The sequence below is a fragment of the Pagrus pagrus genome (genome assembly GCF_965226575.1).
Source record: "Pagrus pagrus genome assembly, chromosome: 8".
Classification (NCBI taxonomy): domain Eukaryota; kingdom Metazoa; phylum Chordata; class Actinopteri; order Spariformes; family Sparidae; genus Pagrus; species Pagrus pagrus.
This window is the reverse complement of record NC_140192.1, coordinates 19,333,139-19,357,738: the sequence shown is the minus strand read 5'-3', so window position 1 is coordinate 19,357,738 and position 24,600 is coordinate 19,333,139. Positions and strand designations below refer to the sequence as shown.

At 41.9% G+C, this 24,600-nt stretch overlaps 1 protein-coding gene across 14 annotated transcripts in view; it reads right to left on the bottom strand.

The window, feature by feature from the left end:
* fbrsl1 (fibrosin-like 1) overlaps positions 1 to 24,600 on the bottom strand; it is a 369,210-nt gene that overhangs the window by 195,234 nt on the left and 149,376 nt on the right. For all 14 annotated transcript variants that reach the window (XM_084359201.1, XM_084359200.1, XM_084359206.1 and 11 more), the window contains one exon: positions 3,541 to 3,765. In XM_084359201.1, the coding sequence (XP_084215327.1) occupies positions 3,541 to 3,765 (225 nt within the window). The remainder of the gene's footprint in view (positions 1 to 3,540; positions 3,766 to 24,600) is intronic.

Genomic DNA, 24,600 nt, shown 5'->3' with positions numbered 1-24,600 from the left:
GCAGGGAACACCAGAGCAGGTTAAAAGATACCTTAGCTGCTTGTTTTCAGACAATGAGACAGTCAAACATTGCTTCAGCCAGACAAAAAGATTAAAGTAAGCAACTGCTAAAAGAAAAAAAAGGAAAGGATTGGAAAGTTTAGAAGTTAAGCAAGAGCAACAGAGAACCACCAGGGTGATGTTAACCAGCAGTACTTTATGGATCAGGGAGATGTCTCTCCAGTTATCTACGGATCACAGGACTGAGGTGGTTTTTAGAGGACTTTGGAAAATACATGAGGTCAATGTGCCTTAACCAGTCCAGTGAGCCACGGATAAATTCTTCCTCTAAGCTGCTGCAAGGTGCTGAACAGACATTCATTACAATGGTTCACTGACACATAAGGCTGTGCTGATAAAGACCAAGTGTACAGTCATTTCTGGGGTGAGGGTGCACTTCAAAAAAATACACGTCAAATCAGGGACAAAATGAACTATACATTCTGTATTGCTCAAAATATACTCAGATTTGACTGATGGTAGTAAAACACAGCATTCTGGAGGTAGGTGCATTGGTTGATGTTCCTCCAAAGCATTATTTAGGGGGGGAATAAAAAAATTAAAATAAAAAAAATGTTTCAGCTTCAGTTCGCCTGTGGGTTTTGAGCCCCTTTCATAATCTTAATCCGTTTGTGAGCATGAGTAGTAAATCTCCAGATCAGCTACTGTAAAACACGGAAGTCAGCATCAGTTTCTGCGTGATAGCAGCAGCTTGTTGAGTTATGATCTGGACTGGAATGTAGATCGGGTTCAGTAATTGCAGCCTACTGCACTTACGCTCTGGATAACAGCATCAACTAAATACATAATTTCTAACTGTCTCTTAGCAAACTAAATATCACAGCCAAACTCATTTTCAGCCATGTTAACTTCCTCAGGAAATCTTATCTAAGAGAGATATTTTTGTCTGTGGAGGAGGCCCCCAGGCTACATAGCCTCATTATTTAGTTTGGCTTCCTGACTACATTTCCCCTCTTATCCTCAACAGCACTATGGTGGATCTTGGCCTCGGACAGGAGCATAAAAACATCCGCCCATTTAAACAAACTGTTAACACACGATGGGCTATCTCCCTGGGACAGACTCAGAGTCTGTGGGCTCAGCAGTGTGCTTGAAGCCGGGGATATTGGCAGTCCTTTATCTGCATAAACAAACAGAGAGCCACTTCTGTAGTCATGAAGGAAAACAAGAATAGGGTGGCAGGGTAAACCCACCTGAAGGCAGCATGCACACTATTTATTTATGAGACACTCGTTTGGGAGGACCAGGGCTCATTGTGGCTCATGTGTACAAGTCATATGTGTCGCCCTTCAAAAAGCTGTGACTGTTTCTGTGCAATTCTTCCCCCATGATACTGTTTTAACTTGTCTGATCGCTTCTTTTGTTTCACAGAACACTACAATCTCAAACAAACAAGTACAAATCTCCCATGGTGCACCTACAGTACAGTCTTTATCAGCCAATCTGTCCCAAACTACTGTTATCTGTCCTCACCTGCGTACTAGCTTTTCTGTTGTACTGCAGTGACCAAAGCTGTTCCACAAGTTTTGCTGAATTCCATTCAAAATTGCTCTTCCTTAAAAAAAAAAAAATCAAACAAACAAACAAATACATTTGCAAACTGACAAGTACAACCACCCACTCAGCACCGCAAAGTGATCACATGATAACTTAAAGGTGGAAACAAATTTGGCCGTGGAAACTGTCAAGACGTGGCTACACGTGACAACATCTAATCTTTTTGTTTCACACATTCATCATGCCTCATGAGTTGATTTTCCTCAGAAATCAGAAAAAACATTCAACATTAATTTGACATGCTAAATATCAGATTTACACTGGATCACACGATTCAACATTGAGTTCACTTCTCTCTCTCTCCCTCTCTCTCTACTTAGGAAACACACCTAAGGAAGTAGATATCAAAGACAAATATTAACTAAAATCCTCATGGTAGCAAGTAAGAAGACAATTACAAGACGTGGTTTCATGAAGAGCCTCCCATCACGAAAAAATGGATTCATATTGTAAACACGTACAGTATGGAGTTAAGGTTGCTCCCAGCCATCCAGTCAAGTTGCTATCCCTGAGCTATGGCATTGAATATAATAAATCATTTTTTGCAGAACATTATGTCACAGAGACATTCATCATTAGACATTTGTGAAAGAAAAAGTGTCATATTCCTCATATTAATTGATGAATAATCAGTGAATATGAAAAACATGTGATTTGTGAGGTTGACCTTGACCTTTGACCTTCTACTACGAAATTCTAATCACTTCATCCTTGATTCCATGTGGACTTTTGTGCCAAATTTGAAGAAATTTCCTCGAGGCTGTTTTGAGATATCATGTTCACAAGAATAGGACAGATGGACAACTCGAAAACATAATGCCTCTGGCCATGGCTATTGCTGGAGGCATGAAAAGGAGAAGAGTGTTGGGCTAAATGGGTTCGTGAAGAATCTGACAACTGAAACTAGGGTAAATGTATTTGTGAAACAAAAGTGAATGCAGATGAAAGTGTACCCACTTTGTAACTAACAACTCGTGTTACTCATTGTGTCATCTTTCAAGAAAACCCATAAGGGAAATACAGATTCTTATGATCCCCTATGACTAACGACTAAATAAGGGATGTTAAGAGATACTCATGCTGCAGTCTCACACTTACACATCCAGCAAGTACTGTAACTGCTGTAGAGGAAATACAATTCCCATGTGGACATTATTATCACTACTGACACAGAAGTCAACATGCAAAAGATAAGTGATAGCTATTGGCACCAACTCAAATACAGTCAGATAAACCCGTCGAACTTTAGACAGCTGCAAGAGAAAGGAAGCTCGCGCCAAAGTCATCAAAAACCACAAACGTGAGAGACATCTCTACAAACCACAAAAGACTGATGAGGATTCTGAACAAACCCACAGTCCTTTGTGACAATGACCTGGCAGTTACAAAAATGAAAATCACCTAAATGTAAACATAATTACACACTTCCAAAATGAGTCAGAGGTCGACAGCTCTAACTGGGCTCAAACTCCTCACAACCAGCAGATACTGCTCACAAAAGAAGTGAGCATTTGGAGGAAAATGATTTTATCCAGTGCTGAACAGTGAGACGTGATTTGATGGTGCACTGATAGAGAGGACTGAAGTGATAACCTCAGCACTCTGGCACAAAGTCCCTGTTGACACGAGAATAAGTCACATCAGACATACAGCAGGTGTAAGGATCTGTCCACATGCTCACCTCTCACTGATTTAAAGTGAATGTGGACCAGCCGTCAGATGGACAGATATATATTTAGAGAACAGACTGCTTCTGAGTTTAAGCGCAAACACAACAAAGAAGTGGAATCAGATGCCACCTAAGCAGCTGATTGGCTCCTCTGACATTCATGGCATAAGCAGACATAGCAGACATCGCTTTCATCTGCCAATATCTGACGTTCATTTTAAAAAGAAAAACACTATGAAAACGGACACACTGACCATTTTGTTCTTCTTGGAGTACGTCTTCTTCAGCAGCCTCTCGTTCATCCTCTCCTGCTCCCGCTGGGCGTGATGGAGGAAGCCGTTCTCCAGGGCATCCACCACCGGCTGGACATTCTCCTCTTCCTCCTCCACCTCCTCGTCGTCCTTCTTCTGCCGCTTCGCCACCTTTTTCTCCTTCCACCGCTCCTTCTTCTCCTGTACCTTCACAACTCCGGTCTTCTTCTGCAGGGTGGAGAAAAAAGCTCATTAGAAATCTAGACACTAAAAATAATAAAGTGTATGTATGCCCGTAAGGGAAGATACAAATGGAGAGATTCACCCAGATGTACAGTGGAGTGGTTCAAATAAAACATTGTAAAAGTTATCAAAAGTGATTAAAAGTCAATAATAACAGAAACAAAATGATTGGAATTCACCAAGGCAGTGTTTCACACAGCCAATAAATGCACTTGTTTTTAAAAAAGACAAATTTGATTTAGTTAAGAGACACACACACTACTCAATGCCAGACTGTCTCAAGGATTCTGTTAAAATCCTTGACTCATTCGCACACCAGGTGATGACAAGTCTATGAAAAAGGACACTTCAAACAGGAACAGAGCAGACAGATATCTAGACGGATAGACAAAGTGTTGGGAGATGGATGTGTAAAAGAATGGAGCGAGGGTGTGCCGCAGCTGGCAAACAGTCAAGCGCGCAGCCCCTTTCACTGCTGGCTTACACAAAGCAAGCAAACACTCGAGCAGAGAGCGGCGACGCTCACTCTCTCTCCCTCTAAAGTCATCTTTAATCCTGTCAACAGCAGAACAATGCCTTACTGGAGCCCATAATCACTTTATGGCTCAGATATAATGAGCTTATGATATGAAGTGCTGCTTTAACACACACTGGAGAAAATACAGTTGCTCTACACTTACACTATGACCAAGCAATTTCCCACTTTAACTAATCATTCCTTTCATGCTTCGGTTACGGCCTGTATGGAATTGCCGTTTGTTTATTAATATTCAAACACCATTTGCGACTGTCTGGGGTCTTAGTCGATGGTTTTTCTTTGCCCCCGTCCCCAGCTCACTTCCTGACCAATATTTCACAGACAAAAATGGAATTAGGCTACTACTACTCGTCACTGGTGTTCGCTTCATTTCAGCTGCTGCGATCCACTAAGCTGGTGCTGTCAGTGTAGTGCACAAAATACTAATATTTATCCTCCAGTGCCCATAATTCCCTGCGCTCTGACACACAATGTAGCCTTATGCAGTGTGCATGTCATATTACAGTTATCTCAATTACCAGTTTCCTACTTGTAAATGCAGTTAATGTCTACATCCCATTTGCAATAACGTCAAGCCACATCAATGAGTGGATGATTCAACTGAAAATGAATAAATCACCAACTATTTTGATAACTGATTATTCGTTTCAATAATTTTTCTACCACAAATGTCAAACAGTAGCTGGTTCTGGCTTCTTAAAAGTCAGAGTTTACTATTTTTCTTTGTCATTAATGATGATAATGAAGAGTCTTTGGGTTTTCTACAGTTTTTTGGACGACAGAAGCAATTTGATGATGTGAGTTTGGCTCTGGGAAATTGTGATCAGCATTTTTCACAATTTGTCCACATTTTGTAAACAAAAGAATTAATCGCGATATCAATCAGCAGATTAAGTAGCTAGTGAACTATTGGCACCAACTCAAATACAGAGAGGGACAACCCATCAAACTTTAGACAGCAACAAGAGAAAGGAAGCTTGTGTCAAAGTCATCTAAAACCACAACGTGAGAGACATCAGAAGATTAAGTAGCTAGTGAACCCCAACAAAAATGATCCAATAACTTACATCTAACTTGGTACTAAACAACACTAAAGTGCCTACACAGGTGTGACCAGTGACGTTAATGATGGCTCCATTCTATTAAGTGTCCCAGTACGCCATGACAATGAGTGAGCCCTGGAACCAGCTCACCTTAATGGAATGCAACTAATAATTATTAATTCCACTTGTGCTTTTCCTGCTTCGACAAGTCAAAATGTCTGCTGTGAAAGGGTCTATTAGTAATTAAACGTACTGATGTACTGTTTAGTCAGCTTTAGATTTTGGCAGTAGAACTGCTTTGTGTACATGTTATTATTCTATGAAAAGATCTGTGTGTCTGATATACAACACTTAAAAAGATGTGCCACAATGAAAACTACAGCATGGCTGAATGATCATTTGGCACATTTTTCCACATACTGTATGTAAGCTACTATTTGTGACTTTTATTTTGGTAGTGTTTACAACACGACTCGCTGCCACCATCTGTGTTTTCCACTGATGTGAAAGCTCAGTGGCGCAGTGGTTAGTAATGTTGCCTCACAGCAAGACTGTCCTTCATACAAATCCAGCTGGGGGAGGGCCTGTGCTTGTGTGGGTTTCCTCCAGGTCCACCAGTTTCCCCCACAATCAAAAAACATGTACATTAGGTCAATCCAGTCAGTGCCCTTGACCAAGGCACTGGCTAAGATCTGGAGTTGGTCCCAGATGCATACGCTGCCCACTGCTCCTTCAGGCTGGGTTAAATGCAAAGTATAAGGTTCTCTGTTACATGATATGTGATATCAAATAAAGATTTTTCTTCTTCTTCATTCGTAAACACGGGAATCTTTTCTAATGCTACCTTCCATCCATCTTCCCATCTTATACTACACGACATAAACATGAACATTAGTCACAGAGTTGAGGTCAAATCGTGCTCTGGATGCACAGGCAGTGTGGGTAAAGTTAAGGACATGGCTAACACGTCATGGTGAACAGGCACACAAATTGATGCACATGCACATCTGCCAGCCTGTTAGAAACACTGCTGCCAGCCAGCCTGCCTGTACGCCTGCCTGCCTGTGTGTCTAGTGATTGAACTGTATCCTCCTCCTGGGCTTCTGCTGCTTCTTATTTCCAGATCTCATCAGGCCCGAGTGGAGCTGGTGACTTGCTGCTGCTTGGTAAAGCCTGTCGGTGGAGATCACCGCATGTCTGAACGGCATAGGACGACACACCGCTGCTTGAAGCCGCGTGGAGTTCAAGGCCGAGGGCTGCTAGTTCACGTTTCAACATCTGTTCACAGCCGGCAGCACCCAGCCCGACTGCAGCCAGCTCAGCGCTCCATATGAATAATCAAATTATTGGCTCCGAGGGTGGGAGGTTAGCAGATGGCTAGCGCATTAGCCCCATAACTGCTAATGAATGACACCTTCCGTGACGAAAGGTGTTCATGTGTCAGGCACTGAATAAAAACTGGCGACAGAAAGGAGGAAGGTTTTCACCAAAATGTTAATTTAAGAGGGCAAAGATCTGGAAATCACCCACACACACAAACACCTCCATTACAATTTTCTAGTCCAGGAGTCTTTGCATACATTTCGTTGTGCTACACTGAACATATTTGTAGCTGAATAGGCTCCTTTTTGTTACTTGTTGGGACAAGCCTCCTAGGAGAAGCTGTTGGGAAACACGTTTTTTTAAGTTATGAGATTGGCTGAAATGCAGTTTTTGGAAGAGAGTGTAGATTTACCATAGACTCCAACTTGATTCTTGTGTCTCAAGTTGCTAATGTGACTGCAAACAATTACTGGCCAGACATTTGGCCTGGATATCCATCATCCAGATACCCGTTGGCTACACTGGAATCCTGAACCATCGGCTGTTGCTCCGGAGGCTAAACTGTCTTGAGACGGTAGCCTACGGATTCAGGGGATGTACTACATTTAACTGGCCACATTTTAGAGAAAAGCTGTCAAGACTGAGCTCTAAAAGTAAAAAAAGAAAGACTAAGAATGCCTTAAATAGCAGTATCATCTTGATGGCCATTGTATAAAGCTCAGAATAGTGACAACGTTGCCTATAATGACAACAATGAATTCAGCAGACAGTCTATCCTGATCAGAGAAACTATCAGACAATCTCCTGCGATCATGTATTTTTTAACAGCGTGACAATGGGTTTGCTCAGATAACCCAGCTCACGCAGCCCAACACCACTCTGACAGGAGGATTTAATGTCATCATCACACATCAGCTCAAAGCTGCTCTTCTCACCTCACAAGGCAATGCATTAATTTCTCATGAGGGACCAGGCGGTATTAGCAGTCCACTTGTCGTACAATTCATTACCTGGAGAGCCATCGTTAAAGACCGGTTTGAGAACAAAGCGGCTATGGTCTGACAACAAAGGATGGCGAGGAAACGAGACGCAGGGTTTTCTTCCTTTTAGGCAGAGCTGAAGCTGCAGTCTATCCGTCAATGTCTATCAAAGCAAGCGAGTCAGGGAGATGGATTGCAATTTGAAATTTTCTCCTTCGTTATTAATAGAAACATGCTTTTGTGAACAAACCGGCAGTGAGCGCTGTGATCAATTATGTGTGTAGTTTTATTAGCATTCTGATGGATGTCCCTGTGGTTATCGTCTGCTTTAGGTGTGGCAGTGATACATGAGGACTGCACTTATTATTTAGGAGTTTGACACGATCATCTTGTGTGTAATATCAGAAGAGAAATCTTTGTTTGGAGGACAGTGTGCAAGCTAGAACTTTGCATGCAGCAATCATAGGAGAGTAACATTATTATAACATTTGTAGTTATCCAAAATTGGAATTAGTTTTTCTTTTAGGGTCTGAAATATGATTAAAATGATCAATCTACCATTGCTATTCATTTTTTTTGCTTTTTTTGTAATCTGGATATTAGCTACTGAAGCTAAGTTCTTGATATGCATCTGAGACAGCTCTAGCCACCTTTTGGGTTCAGAGTAAATTATGTATATATATTGAACCTCCAATCACAAATTGGGTAAAGTCATCAATATACAGTTGTAGTCCTCCACCTTTCAAATCAATGGCATGCAAAGAGTCTTGAAGGTTTAAGGGAAACATTGTGAAATTGAGAATTGTGTGTCAAATGAAGCAGCGATGTGGTTAAAGAATAATTTATGAAATGGCTCCTCTAGGTCACCCCAGTGTCTCAGTAGGCCGCGTTCAACTTCCAGTTAAACAAGTCTAACAAGTTCAAATCCATTTGAATCTTGTGACCTTTCATTCATATCCCCACTCTTTCATCTCTCTCCCACGAATCTATAAACTCTTTAATAAAGCTCAACTGTTAGTTGCGTCATAGAAGTGGCTCAGGGGTAAATGTCTAAAAATCAGCTTTTTGTGACTTATGAGCACTGACAGGTTTGTGGTGGAGCCTCTAGGGTGGCAGTAAGTGCAGCTGGCTCTCTGAAAGTTATAGCAACATATTTTTGCGACTTTCATGCAAACTCTTCAAATAACCAAGAGTTACCAATGCTCAACATCTATCCCTGTGTACCATACATTAAGCTACACTCAGCATCACAGCGCAAGAATATAATGTTAGCAGTCAATGTTTCTGCAAACCACATATTCGTCAAAGGTTGACATTTATAGCAAATATGGCATATCACATTCACGTTAAATGCTCATTAGCCGACTTTCACATTGGGAGGTGGAGGGGACGGCGGTGGTGTTATTATAGCCAAGAAGGCTGCAAAATGGCGCCATAACCGTGGGTTTTTTTTCAAGAGACATGGGGATATTTCAAGCTGCTTTTGTGGCGTGAAAAGCTGGTGTCTTTTTTAAGAAGACTTCCATCCATAAACAGGAAGTTGGATCATCTCCATCCACGATCGTGGCAACCAAAACAGGTATTTTAGGCCAAACTGGAATGTTTTTCTAACCTAACCAGGTCGTTTTGCATAAACCTAAGCAGAGCATGAGCACAGAGAAAAAGAAAATTCAACATAAACAAACAAAGTTGCAACACAAGGAATGTTCAGTTTTAACTTCCTTTTGGTTTTGCAAAAACAAACCTGGCTGGCATTTACTGTGGCGATTGGGTTGGACATCAGCATGAAGCAGTTTGAGCTTGTAAATAACATTAAATATAAAAGGCTTTGATGTGGGCAAACTTAGATGATGGGCTTTGTTGGAGACCTTTTATTTTCTCTCTCATTGTGAATCAGGATAACTGCATGTCCTCAGATGTTCTCTTGCATAAGCAACAAATAAACTAAATATAAGCTAGTGACCTCATTTCAGGACAATTCTAAACTAATCTTATTTTATCTTGGAAAATAACACAAGGCGCCACCCCTACAGTAAATATATATTTGCTATCCTTCTGTGACCCGGTGTATGAAGCTTAAAGATTAAAGATTGAAGGCATGCAGCTCATACCAGTTGAAGAGAAAAATGCAACACAGACCACTACGGTTAGTAAAACAGGTGTGGGTATAGGTGTAAACATGTGTGTCGTGCTCCTGAATTTACTGTGTATGTGCCAAGGTTTTTGGCCACTGTTAATTGTAATATCTAAGCTGGAGCACCAAACAGCAATTAGACTTTGTTTAGCATGTTTGTTAGCACCTGCTCTCATTGCTGCACCGTGTCTGTTTGTTGTATCAGTAATAAACAGATTTCAATTGTCTATCTGTGTCATTTCCATTTATTCACACTCCAGGACTCTGACAATAGATCTATAATAGCTGCAGGAGAAGAAGGGTAATCCATCACTGTGTGTCTGCCAGCAACGGCTTAGTTCTGATATAATTTCCATATGCCAATGGCCTGAAGTGGGGTTTTTCTTTCATAAAACGGTTACTAAATTATTGCTACACATAATGGAGCAGCCTTATCACACTCTGTATTATTAAAAACCCATTTACAAATGAAAAGGGTAAAATACTGATGCAAATAATTGCAAAGCAAATGCTTTGCTGGCAGTAAAAATGGCACATTCAGTCTTTAGTGAAGGAAAAGGTCTTTACATGTGAACTATGTGATGTTATCTCTTAACTTTGAGTGCCACTGCAACTTGCATTGTCAACAATACATAAATTTAACCTTTCTTTACCATTTTCAGGTGTCTCTTAAGTTTTTGGTTCAAAGTTTATAGAATTGCCTTTCATTTAAGACCATAATTAGACTAAGTGGTCAGAGCGGTGAATCCTCCTCACTTTACAATTTTCGGCCCTGGGGGCAGAAATGTGACAGTGACCATGAAGAAGAAGTGGCTTAAGATACGATGTGCCTGGGGGGGAGTGATGACAGAGAAAGGGGAAAGAGGAGAGGATAAGGAGGATGGACAGAGAAACAGAAACCCAGATAGTGCAAGTGAGTGGAGGGAGGTGGGGGGCTGGGGTGCTCAGCCTGGAACAAGAGAGACCGCTCGACTGGTCTGACCCGACCACGTTACCCTGGCAACAGTACGGGAGAGCTTTGTTGCTGTTCCAGGCTACATGGGGACTGGAGCATGTGTGTGAGTGTGAGAGTATGGCCGTGTGTGTGTGCCTGAGTGTGAGTACGAGTGCATAAAATCCAACACAGGTTTCCATGCCGGCAACAATAAAGTGCACGGCTTTACGCAGTTATGCCGGGGCCTTGAGATCCACCGTGGAAGCACATTCAGCTCCCAAAGGAAGGTTTATGCATTCAGCTCAGAGGAATGTCAGCAACCCTGAAGTTGCTTGCAAAGGGTAAAGGGGGGTCTTCATGAGGCATGCATAAACCAGAAGGCAGTGGAGTCTTACAAATGGAGCCTGGAGTGCAGAAAAATAGACAGGGTGTGTAAAGAGAGAGGGAGATAAAGAGAGATGGCGGCGTCTAATGCACATCATCACGCTTTCTCCACTGCACTCTCTTCTTTCCGAGCCCAGTAATTATTTAGACACAAAGAGCTCTGCAGGGTACACCTCCCTCGACATTAAGTTGTGCCACAAAGAGATTACAGCGGCCTCTTAAAAACTCGACACTATGAAGAACTGCTCAGCACCGGAGCTGTAGCGCTACTGTCAATTAAATACTCCAAAACTACCTTTTGAGTTTCACTGAAGGTGCATCAAGTGCGACAACAGCAAAGCCTGGACATCTGAAAAGAGACTGAATCTACTTTGTCCTACAGTGACTTCTGAGTCTGAGTTAGTTCAGCGTTTAAACTACTTTATTTCGTGAGGACTAGATAATGCGGATGGAATGTAAACATGAATGCTCAAAAGGGAATTTTAGCTCCTTAGATAAGTTCCCTGTACTATTTAGGTCCAAACAGAAATGCCATGACAGTGACTAAACTTGGTTTATTTCAGAGCAACGATGCAGACCAGTTGATCAGATGATCTTCTGTGTGTTATTCTGATGTAGATGCTTCAAATGTCCAACATGCAATAAACTGGGCAGGCAAAGGTACCCTGTGGAGCAACGCTTCTACATTTGGGGGTCTCCATTTGGTGCTGTCATGCATGAGGAAAAACAAGCAAATGTGCAAGCACACATGTTGCACAATTTGGCATCCTACTGTTGGCTACATGCTATTCCACTGAACGACAGTTGGTGGTGACAGTGTGCCAACAAATGTAGGGAAGAAGAGGACCACAAGCTAGCGAACACAGAAACAGACAGCCGACAATTTAAAATATTTCTAAAAAATGTTTTAGCAAATGGCTTATGTAGGATTTAATGCATGCAACATGCTGATTTGACCTTAATTGACCTGGAAAAGTTGCTGTTGGACTAGCGAGCAATATTAGCTGGGCTGTCTTGTGTTGTTGCACTTGCTTGATGATTTGCCATGTTCGCAAAGTTGTCGACTAGCTTGTTTTTGATCGTAAGCCAAGTCGGCCCATTTGGACAGAGATTTAGCCAGCAGCATGTCATAGTCAGGTGTTGTCTCGGGTTCAGGGTACGTTAGCTTGGCTGGCTAGTTTTCTGAGTTGTGTGTAATGCTTGTGCAAACTTGCAAAAATATGTCTGCAAAATAAGGTTAAGTAATACAATTGCTATGATGTCTCATACTGTTGTTGTTAGTTGGTAGCACGGGGCTGGATTACATCTATATTAGATAATTTTGTATTTACGAGAGTGGTGTTGCACAAAAACACCAAATTGTGCAAAATGTTTCTTTGGAGAAAGTACAATTTAAATAAACAAGCATCATATGGTGTACAGAGAACACATTTAAAAGTTAAGGGCTTTAAAAATGCAATTCTTGTATTTTTTGACACATTTTATCAAGATGAGAGCGTTGGTGCAACAGCAGCATGTTGTAGTTGGTTTCCAGTTCATCAACAATAGCTAATCTTCACTCAGCCTTTACCACCTGGAGCTAAGGTGATCCGTTTTTGTTGTTGTTGTTGTATTTACCATCTGTTCATTAGATGTGCGGTGCTTTCTATAAGTGAAAGGTATCCAAGGAGATCAATATTCAAACAGTGAGTTCACGTCTTTCATCTCTCCACATGATGTGGAGGCAGCAGAGCAGAATCATTTGTCGCACCACTTCACCCGTGTTTCGCTCTTTTTAAGCTGGCTGAGGTGTGCCTGCGTAGATTTATTGCTCAGTTGTTGGACTGATTCTGTACGCATTACCGCGGCTCCTGGCATGTCAGATAAATCACTCTGACTTGTCATGATTTAGATGGGATTGATTTAATCATGCAGCGCTGGCTAGCTTTTACAGTCCCGCGCAAGTGAAGCTCCGCAGAGACAGTGGATCACACACCTTCCATCTAATGCGGCTGTCAGCAACATCAAACACACCTTTGATTAACTTAGAGCATACACTCATTTAGACGGCCTGCCTGTTTCTCTCAAAGCACATAATCAGAGGGCTATTGCCTGGAAGAGAGAAAAGAGCATTGTGTGCCAAGAAGCTTATCAGGCTGTGAACAAGAGAAAGCACACATTTCTACAGTGATCAATGTTGCATAATTTGCTAGCACAAGGATTAAATGAACCACATCCTTTTCACCTTTTGTTAATCAATGTGGTGTATTTTTCCTGTTCATTTGACTTCACGGTTAAAAAAGCCTAATCCTTTGTGAGCCTAAGCTAGTTTTTTGAGGGTGATGCTGCATGCAGCGTGTTATGGGAGAGCAGGGGAATGAACAGGAGATGTGAGGTGTTAATCCCTGGCAGGTCAGCTCGCTGCTACACTCGTCCAGCCAACAGGAGCCAACCTGCCAGCAGGCCTCCCCTCTCACTTTGTCACTTCCCCTCTCTCTCTGCTTCGCACACTGTTGTTCACTTCGTTGCTGCACTTGCTTTCTCTGTTTTGCAGCGGCGCACATAATGCTGAATTTGAATCATGTGGGAATAACCGTCAGGATGATTTGTGGGTAAAAGCATCAGCTTAAAAGCGATGACACTTGTCTGAAGCACACAACATGATATTTTCTGTAGAGTTTGGTTTGTCATCATAATTGTTCTCATATTTTATAAACCAAGCACTTGTGTGCTTATTAATGTTTTACTTCACATACTGCCATCAATAAGGGACAATGACTCCATTCAAGATAGGAGCTGCAAATATTAGTCGCTTAATTAATTAGTCGTTCAAAGGAAAAATTATTTGCCAACTACTTTGATAACTGGTTCAGTCATTTTTCAAGCAAACTGTATGTAAAAGGTTAACTGGTTCCATCCTCTTAAATTAAAGAATTTACTTCTTTATTTGTCATTTTGTCAAAATTGTTTGAAATCTAGTTTCCTGCCATTTGAAAGGATGAATCAGGTTTAGACACTTTTGTACATGGCATGAGTCAGTCTGAGTAAATGTAGCATCCCTTCCCAGTAGCTTTCCTCCTCTCAGCTAATCCCCGCTGACATTAGGGTTGCCAGTTCTGCTTTAACGCTGCAGTGGGCTTCTCGAAAAATAAAGCTACAGGTGCAAGACATCTCACTGCTTAATCTCTGGCAGCTGACAGAGGCCATTGTTTTGTTGGATGAAATCAAGTGCATTCAAATTGGAAAAGGAAAGTGTGAAGGCGAGCAGGAACAAGAAGGATCTCCAGTATAAGGATGTTTCTGATCGTTTTGCAGCCTGCTGGGCGGCCTTCCCATGACTGTTTGGCAAGATTTTCTCTCGACCTGGCACTGCTGCTGTAGTGTGTGTCGCAGGTCATAATAGCACTACCTCCTCTTACTATTTCATTCCCTCCCCCTTTTCTATTGCCCTTTACAACCATTTTCCTGTACTTCGCAAGCTATTGGGATTTAAACTGCAGCTTTTATGACCCTTTAAGTGATCTCATGGTCGTGTAACTTGCTGCTTGTGTGTATGTAAACATACACTATTTATATATGTTTATGAAGCTTTCCTGTGCAAACTGCGAGTAGAATATGAGTTTCTGCTTTTTTATGCTGTTGTCTATGTGCATGCCAAATATTCCTGTGGTTTACACTGTATGTGTGTGTACACGATCGTGTTAATGTGTTTTGCATGCAGTTATTTTATGTATAGCAAAGTAATTGCAGACAGAGCACGTCTAAGTGTGCAGCTCAATAAATCCTAACTTGTGTACGTTGCCTCGAGTGTGTTTGTGCGATTGCGAGTGTTTGTGTTGCACACATGTGCGAGGGCTGAATTAGCTCCTGGAGTGACACCATCTGGCTAGCGGGTGCTGAGGGGAGAAGAATGGGGGGAATGCAGCGATAACAGGGCGGTGCAGCACAACAATAAACACCAGCTTTAAATCTGTTTAACAGCTCTGACAAACACTCGAGAAACAAGAGCGCAGAGACACACGCGCTCCGCGCTGCAGAAAGAAGAGAGACAAGAGGCGAGATAAAGGAAGGCAGGTGGAGTGTGATCAGGATTCCTTCACATGTTCACGGTGTGGGTTCCCACAGCACGTGATTTGTCACAAATGCTGTCCTATTTATAAGAATCAGCAGGGGGCTTACAGTACATATTGTAACTATGAGTCTGTATTTTTACTGCACTTAGATGTAAGACATTACACATTGACTTCAAGACTACATGGCTGTCATAAAACACTGAAGCTATTCCATGTGATTACTAATAGCCAATATAGTGTGCCAATAAAGTGCCTGTTATGCATGCTATACATACATATTGTGACATTTGATATTTTAAATGGAAAAATGCTCCTCATTAATGTCCTCTTTACACTGATATCATCTGTTTTGGGTGGACACTGGAGCAGTGAGCAAAGACAATTTATCATTTGAAGTATCTTCCAAGGAAACATTTGTTAATTGCTTGAATTTAGAACAAAGGGCAATTCTGGCGACCACTTCTGCGCTGTTGACATTACATCAGATAAGACTCAAGTGGTGTTTAGCTCTGCCTCGGCTGACGTGCCGGCTGAGTTGGCCGCCACCAATTGAGCAGTTTATTTCAGCTGTCAAACTCACTTGCTCGCTCTCTGCTGTTGATCACTTTGCTGCTGCTGCAGCTGATGCATCTCCTGTACAACTGCCATCCCAGCATGCACCTGCGGGCTCAGCGTCTGTTCTGTTTCTCTGCTAGATTGTGCTCTAGTGTAGTCAGGGTGTCGAGCCAAAACGTCAGCACTTATACATTTACTTTCAATAAAAAATGCTCAAATTCAGTTAGTTAGTTGTCTTACTGAATCACCCCTTTGCAATCAACAAAGACAGCATGGTTTTTATACAAATATGTCTGATTCTTGATGTTTGAAGTAGAGATCACCATATATCCCTGCTCTTACCTCCCACAGGCTTTAATAGAGACTATTAAGTAGACTGCCTGACAGGAAATAAGCTTTCTACGGAGGCCAATATGTCCTGTGAACCTCCCACCCATTGTCACAGGAAGCTCCCTGCTCTCTGCTGCTCAGCCCACACACCACAGCCCAAAATACAGCCGGGTGTCATTCCTCGGAATTCTCCTTTCCTCACACCCTCACAAACAGGGAGAGGAAGTGTTGCCTCGGCAACAGCGATTCCCATTGGTGGAGCGGAATCGCAAATAAACTCCTGTGAATGTGTAATTTTGGTCTCACACTGTCGACGAATCAGCCCAGCATATTTCCATACCAACTGTTGAGTATGTTTTTCATGGGCACAACTGCTAAACACACACCAGGGATGTTAATAACATGCCAAGAACAATAAACGACAAGCTTTTGAATACTAACAAACACGTTTTCCCGTCTGCATTACTCACAATTTGACAGCCATTCTCTCTGTCTTCTCGCTACAAAAGCCAAATCAATTCAACACAGATTAGAAAAACCAGCTTCCTTCCCACCGCTGACTCAACTCAGAAGATGGCAGAGGTGTTTTGACGTCAGCCGAAATGTCTGAGCGCGTCCTGCTGTGAGCCGAACCGGTGTGAGGAGTCGACTTTGTTCACACAGCAGGGGGCTGACAGGGCAGAGGAATCCCAGCCAGAGCAACTGTCAAGGGAGGAGAAACCTCAGATCTGCCTGCAGCCTCATAACACTGCAGTTAGAGCAGCAAACAACCTTTTTATTTTGACATAACCACACATTCTTTCAATGCTTTTCTAGGCCTGGTGATAATGAATCTTCATGAACCTTGACACATATTTACTGATTACCTTGAGATTAAATTAAAAACATGAAAACATCTCAAATTCAAGTTAGAGTGTTTTTACACGCTAACCCTTATGTCTGCCCTCAGGCAACATTGTGAAGATCTAAAAGAAAAATGTGTGACTGGTATAAATAATACCATGAGAAACCTTTTAGCTCTCATCACTGGGCCATTATAAACTGGCAGTATTTCAAAGTTGATGGCAGTGGGTTGAAGAGCAATATTGTTACCTGGAGACTGATGAATTCAACCAAGAAACTCTCTCTGTATTGGAAAATGAATGAGTTGCATTCTCCTACCAAATGCTAGTGTCTAAGTATTTACCTCCAGAGCAAGAAAGGCTTTGCTTCAAAGAATCACAAATTCTAACAGGTTTGTGAAATGTGCTGTTATATCTGACTTGAAATGTTATCTGGCAGGGCTTCCCCCCGAGGTTATGGAGTAGCCAGCCAGTGGGAAAAAGTCATGAGCTAACGGGGTCCGGGGGCATGCCTTCTGAGAATAGAAACATTTGGAGGCCTGATGTCACTATTCAATTACATACACTGATCTAAATTATTGCATATTCTAATTTAAGTTGCCTACTCAGCTATGAACATGTAGTGAATTATTGTAAAGGAGAATAAGGCCCCTTGTGTGTTCTAGCCCACACAGTCTGTAAACAGCTGTTATGGTTTGATGCATCTGATATTAGCAGGATAATTGGTCACTGGCAAAAAATACAAAAGCGTTGTAGGACATTTTCAAGTGAGAAACGATAAAAAAAAAAAAGATTATTCATTTATTTGTTCACCAATTAAAGCATGAGGCCGATAACAATGAAACTTCACCCGAATATGTATCGTCAAGAGGGTGAGAAGATAACGACTGAATTTACATTTTTGGGTGAACTTGTCCTTTAAGCCATACACGTATGTATGGTGTACATTGAAAATGCAGCGTTTTCCATATCTTTTTCATAATTACCACTCAATCGTAAAGTTGCTACCACCATTGTTTTACTTAGTAGCCGGTCTAATGAAGAGATCCCAGCTGTGCAATCTATGCAATTCTTTATGTTTTTGTCATATTTTGCTAATATTTGTCAAACACTCAATCGAAGCTGAGCTCATTCACACACACATTTATATAGAGCGTCGGCAGCGGGACATTTAGAGACAGAAGGACAAGTTTCAAGCGGAGAAGCGGAGGCTAGTGGTTGTAAAATGTATACACAAAGCAAATCTCTATTTTGTCAGAAATAAAAATGGATATTAGAAAGCTCTGACCTAGACATTCAGGAATTTCAATACTATAATAAGTAATACTATAATAAGATTACCGCTAAACTACAGTGTAGTTGTTAAATGAGAGAAGGGAGCAAAGGTCAACAATCATCACCTATTTCAAAGCATCACTTCAAATGCATTCATTACATGGCCATTCAGTGTGTGCTTCTGACAAGTCCTCCTTGAAAATGAAAACAAAACTCTATCTTTTACTTCACCCTCAATCAACCTGGTGCATTCACAGTCCTGACAACACTGCTTTCACTCTTTAATCTGAAGAAGAGACCAACTTGTCTGCTACAGACGACCATAAATCTGAGTAAATCTCCCTGAGCAGCAGAAGAATGACAAGACAGGCCAGTAAAAACTTGTATTATTGCCCCTTTAACTCTCTCAGCTTCTTGAAATGTTGAGCTCTTGAGTAATTTATCACCCCCTGTTGTGTCCTTGAAGGCACTTATCATTTTCCTTGTTAAAAAGAGGCACTGCCTGTCATCTGAATGGATGTTAAATGTTTGAATATTCTGACTGCTACCAAAAGAGAAATCATGGTGATTTTGTTTGACAGGGAGGAAAACGAGCTGCCACAGAGAGAATGAGGCATCGTGTCGGAGGCAACAAAAACAAGCGCTCCTGTTGCTGGTGCTAAAAGCCACCCCAGAGGGCTCCCGAACCACTGAGTCAGCCCTGAACCGATGCCGTCACACTGTTTGCTAAATAAATGAGCCTGACGTGCTGTTTGCATACGCACTCACTCACACTCGCATGTGTGGTATTTAAATAAACCTCCTTCGGTGTGTGTGCTTCCATCGAGAAACACCCGGCCCTGTGTTTTTTAATGCTTGGCACGGATTTCACATCATGCAACACACACCTGCACTGTTTGATTTCTCCATTATCTCAGCGGATTATTTTCATGATTTTCCTTTCAGTTTTGCTTAAAAGTCTTGTTTTTCTTTTTTTTCTCTTTCCCTTTTCTTTGTGTGCGTGTGTGTGTGGACTGTGCACTTGTTTCACTTCCTCTTATATCCTCCTCTTGCTCTACACACCCATCCACACACACAGCGCAGCAGCCTCCTCCTTTCCCACGCAATACACAATGTGAAAAAGAACTCAAATACAGACACAGAAGAAGCTCTCCCTTTTCTCTTACTGTCACACACACACACAGCCACACACACGCACACACAGCCACACACATGTCCACACATCCACTCAACACTCTGGACTCTCTCTCTCACGCCTCTATCTCTTCCTTCCTCAGCCGCCAAGCTGGCATTTCTTCCATATGTCCTTCTCCTTTACCCATCGACAGCTTCAGATGGCCACCTCAATGTGTGTGTGTGTGTGTGTGTGTGATGTAACTGCAGACAAAGACCATGCTCGTCCTGAGCACGCTCTTCTTCTTCTTCTATCAAGGAACAGTTGGAGGCATGAAGTAGAGCTCAATGATTTGACAGAGATATCAAAATTAGATTTTTCTAATGTGTGATTGTTTAGTTTCTGTATTAAGGTGGTGAACCCAAAACATATCTAACATTTAACTGGGAGTCTGGGAGAGCTGATCACTGTCGACCACTGACGAGCTGGCTGTCTGTCTGATGATGACGTCTTGCAATCATCTAATGCTACAGAAGGTTGTTTTAGTAGATATAGACTCACCACTTTGTTGGTCTTTTTGAACACCTTTTCTCCATCAAGCCTGTTTCTATATGACGATAATCCATTAAAATGTTAATGTCTTCCCAAGGTTACTCAACTCCAGTGAACTTTAATAGCTGATATATAATATATATCACTGAATAGTTCTATTAAATATAACTCTGACATGACACAGTGATACCCACATAGTTGTTCACTTATGATAACATTTGTAAACTGCAAGCTTTGTAATTTTCAATCCTGGTGGTCCCTGCCCTGCATGTTTGAGATGTATCTCTGCTCCAACACACCTGATTCAAATGAATGGGTCGTTATGAGGCTTCAGCAGAGCTCGATGACGAGCCGATCATTTGAGTCAGGAGTGTTGGAGCAGGAAAACATGTGAAACATGCAGGGCAGGGACCACCAGGACCACGATTGAAAAACACTGACTTAAAGATTTGCATTTCTCGACGACTCATAGTGAACCAGGTTACAGTTCTATAGCAGCCTGCGCTAATGTGAGCTAAGACACAGAGGACTACCATCACACTTAGCTGTTCCCCCTCTCTACAGTGATTTAAAGCGTCTTTCAGTGCATTGTTTGGGTTTTAAAGCCGTGATTTGGCTTGCTCTCACCGCTCTTTGTCATAGTCACAGTTTGGTTAGTTTAGGAAACATTGTGGTTTGGGTTAAAATCACTATGTTACTTCTGTAACTTCCATTAAAAACATACCTACGTTATACTGCATTACATTATTTCCGTGACACTGGACCTCAACAGCATTCTCCTGAATGATGTTATACCTGACCGTCCATCCCCAACCTGCTGCCCATACAGACTTTTTACTTTCATACTACTACTCCTCACTTTCTCCTTTTCAGCTGTAATAATTACTACAGACGAAGTGGACAGTCAGAGGTCGCGACTAGCTGGTTAGCATAGTGAGAATGACATCATGCATTCACCTAATGCTGAGGCTGTCTTAGCAGATAAAGACCCAGCGCTCTGTCGGTTCTTTTTTGAACACCTCTTCTCTGTGAAACCAACTTTGGGATGGCTGTAAATAACACCGGCAGGTAGCGTGTATAGATTTACAATTTGTAATTTGGTCAACTCAATTCATTTTGACAGCGTGACACATTGCAGCCAGAAAAATCAATGAGTAATTCTGTTACATCCTTCAGCTTGTTAATACTATTAATGATGTGTGTTACAGTCCAATTAAACCTTGGTTCTCGCAATTTGGAAGCTGCAAAAAATGACTCATCCTCGACTGGCGGGATGATAAAGGCGAGAGGGAGAGAGAGAGGAAAAAACACCGTGTATGCAAGCTGACTGTTTCAGCTCAGAAAGCAATTCCAACATGATAAATAGCGTTGTCCTTTAGTTCAAATGTTCAGTAGAGTTCTTGGTTGACAAATTACAAGCAAGTCATTTGTGAGAAAATGAAAACACCAAGTTGGGAACATGTCAAGAAATAAATGTAGTGTAATGTGCACAGAGTCTGGCGCTGTGGCTGCGTGTCACGTCCTGACGTCCTTGAGCCATATGCCTCAGCGTGTACTGCTATCAGTGCGCCGCTGCCCCGATGTCACTAAGACAAATCCCTGCACATTTAATACACGTAACAATTTAACTGAATCAGACGCTGAGCTTAAAGTGAAGCATCGAAGCGCACTTTAAGTCGTGGTAAAGAATAACAGAGGACACGGGGGCAACGCGGAGCATTAGAGGACTAACATATTTATCCTGCAACCACAAACACACACGAGCAGAAGCGCATGCATACACCAGCCCTCTCATCCTTCATCCGCCCGGTGCAGATCCTTGACCAGGGCACTTGTTTGAAAAACCAGAGGTCAAACCGTAAAGCAATTACGCTGGCAACTCATCAACCAAAGGCTGACAGCAATACAATTACCCTCAGGCTGCAGCGGCCTGCAGCAGACAAGTGAGCAGAGCGAGGGCTGTGTTTAACTCTGGATGTAACAGTGCTGGCTGTATAATTGCACCCTGCCGAGTGCACTTTAAATCCTGTGTTTAACAGGTATAAGGCAGCGCTGAGGGGAAGAAAGAGAGCGAGAGAGAGGGGTCTATTAGGTGTTACCTAAGGCTTTGGCATCGGGCCACTTCGCTGGGAGGAAGATAGAGAGAGATATGAAAATGGTGTCAGGAGAAAAGAGAACACAGAGCGATATCCCTGCAGTCAAGGCTGGAAATACAGCAGCCTGACAGCTCACTCCTGAGGGATGTAAATAATTACTGGAGATGATAGAAAGAGAGAGTGAGGGAGGATCGCTGCAGTGCTGGTTACTCGTGCACACTTTATGTAGTTCTGATGATCATTTACTGTAGGATGAACTTCAAATATTTATAACACCACCAAGACTGTTTTCAACACTGCTGCAAATTTTATAAGGATGGATTTCTAACGTAGATTTTCTTAAAGGAATACTGATGTAACAGTAGTTTGATCCAGTCAATCTCTTGTATTCACATACAACCGGAATGCGTCTCTCCTGCAGCAAGATGGCATCGCAGGTGCCTCTAAACAGGGTGCTCTCCTGCTGCGAACAGATTTGAATGTGTTCCTCCAGATAAAGTGCTGCGCCGAAAAGAGGCAAGAGACACTAAAGTGGCCCTGATCCGGCTGCACGTCCACAATTGTCCTTTGAAGTCATAAAAATAACAATAAACCGTAGCACTACAGATTGTTTGCACTGCAGATGGCCTCATTATAACAGGATTTTCCACAAGGTTCTTGCATTATTGATTTTTTTCCCACATTCAATTTTCACTAAGCTTTCACCTGTGGCACTCCACACAAACGCTGCGACAGTGAAAGCTGAGCAGCGCACTGGTATAAAAGTGTAACTAGTGTGTTAAGGTAAAATTCCCCAGAAAGATAGAGGGACAATTCATTTCACATGCTGCACATTGTCACGTTTTTCTGCTGGTTAGTATTACTCTAACAGCTGGTAAGCCACAAATCTCTAGATCCTCTTCATTTGCATCTACTGTACATGCAAGTAATTTATTTGATGTTTAAAAAGCTTATTTTGTGAATCCACACACAATTAATCTATATACCCCCGCAGATCTGGGAGTACATTTAATTCCCATCTGTGCGTATCCTAAAAAGTGAATAAAGATCCTGTATGTTCTGCTGTTATTTCACACAAAGAGCATAAATGTCGTTACTCATATTTTATTCTCTTTACTTTACGGCTGATACCATCTAATAGGTTCTCAATTTACAGTTCTGTTATGTTTAATCTTCCTCATCCATTTAACTTTAATTTATATTCTTTATTTCTTCGACTTTCTGGGTTATTTAAATGATTTTGCTGCTCCAATGACCCATTTTCCCAATAGGGATCATTAAAGTTTCATCTTCACCGATGTGAAAGACCTTTCTCTCATTGTGGAGTAGAAAGTGAGTACGTTTAAAGTTTCTGTAACAACATAACGCTCCAATTACAGAGACAGCTAGCAGTAACAAATAGGAAATGGTGACTTGTTCTTTGAAAGTTTGTCTTGTCTTTAAGTTGAACTTTTTATGTGCAAAAAACACATTTATATTTAATGGTATAATATTCTGCTCCCCAGGGTGCTCCATGTATGAATCCAAACAGTTTCAAGGGAAAGGTTGATCCACATGCATCATCTCATGCCAGAGCCCAGGATATATGGTGGAAGAAGTGATGAGTTAGCGGCAGCCATCGTCAACCAGGAATCACAGGAGCGAGTTAAAGCTGATGATTGATTGAATGGCACCTGTAAACCTCTGCTGTTAGGGGACGCCCCGTACTTGAGTGTGAGCCCTGCTCCTCCACAAGCTGCCTCCCTTCAGGAACAGGCCTGTCACTCATGCAGCGGGGCATGTAAAAGTACAGCGTCGGTGGCCCAGTCTGAGCCGTCCGGTGGGTCTGGATGATGTCTCATCAGCTGCTGTAGTGTCAGAGCAGCGATGCGAGGCCAAGGTGTTGGGAGGGTTCCCACGACGCCCGCTCAGGCGCTATGGTCGCTGCGCTCTCAGGTGTGGTGAGACGGGACTGAGATGGGTAACATGACTCCAAGACGAGAAGCAAAGATGGTAGGAGGAGAGGTTGTGATGACAAAAGGTTTGTGAGCTAACCGTTTACATATTTTATTTAATAGGAACGCTGCAGTTCTCATACAGAGATTGCATCTGAATTTATAGCTAATGCTAATTTTCAACTCTTGTCCCAAGTTGGGCTTTTACATGTACTGCATTATTAAAACATACAGCTTTCAATGGCCACTATTTTACATTTTCACCAATTTCTTTCATTTCAGCAAAACAGTCAAACTTTGGAATGAATTTCCTAAACGTCAATTTTCCATTGTTAGCCACCTTAAACGGCTGTTAACTGACAAATACAACTTCATAATCAAGAATCGAGTTAGGGAAGTTGGGGAAAATTGTTCCAAAGTCGGACTGACCTGCTGAAAAGATAAGTGAAAATGCATATGGTAAGAAAATGGACTTATAAATTGTACTATACTGACTTGCCAGAAAAAGTTGGCCAGAAACAAGTTGGAAATTAAGCTGCAACAACTCACTTCATTTTAGTTGTCTGCAGACGGAAAGTTAGACAGAAACTAGCTGGTAATAAAAATGGTGCGATCAAAAGAAGGTAAGCCGAAACCAGTTGCGTGTTGGAAAATAGCAGAATATTATTATCATTAAATAATATTGTAGTAATTTGAGGGCAATTTCAAAGAAATTTAAAAATATGGTGCTTGGT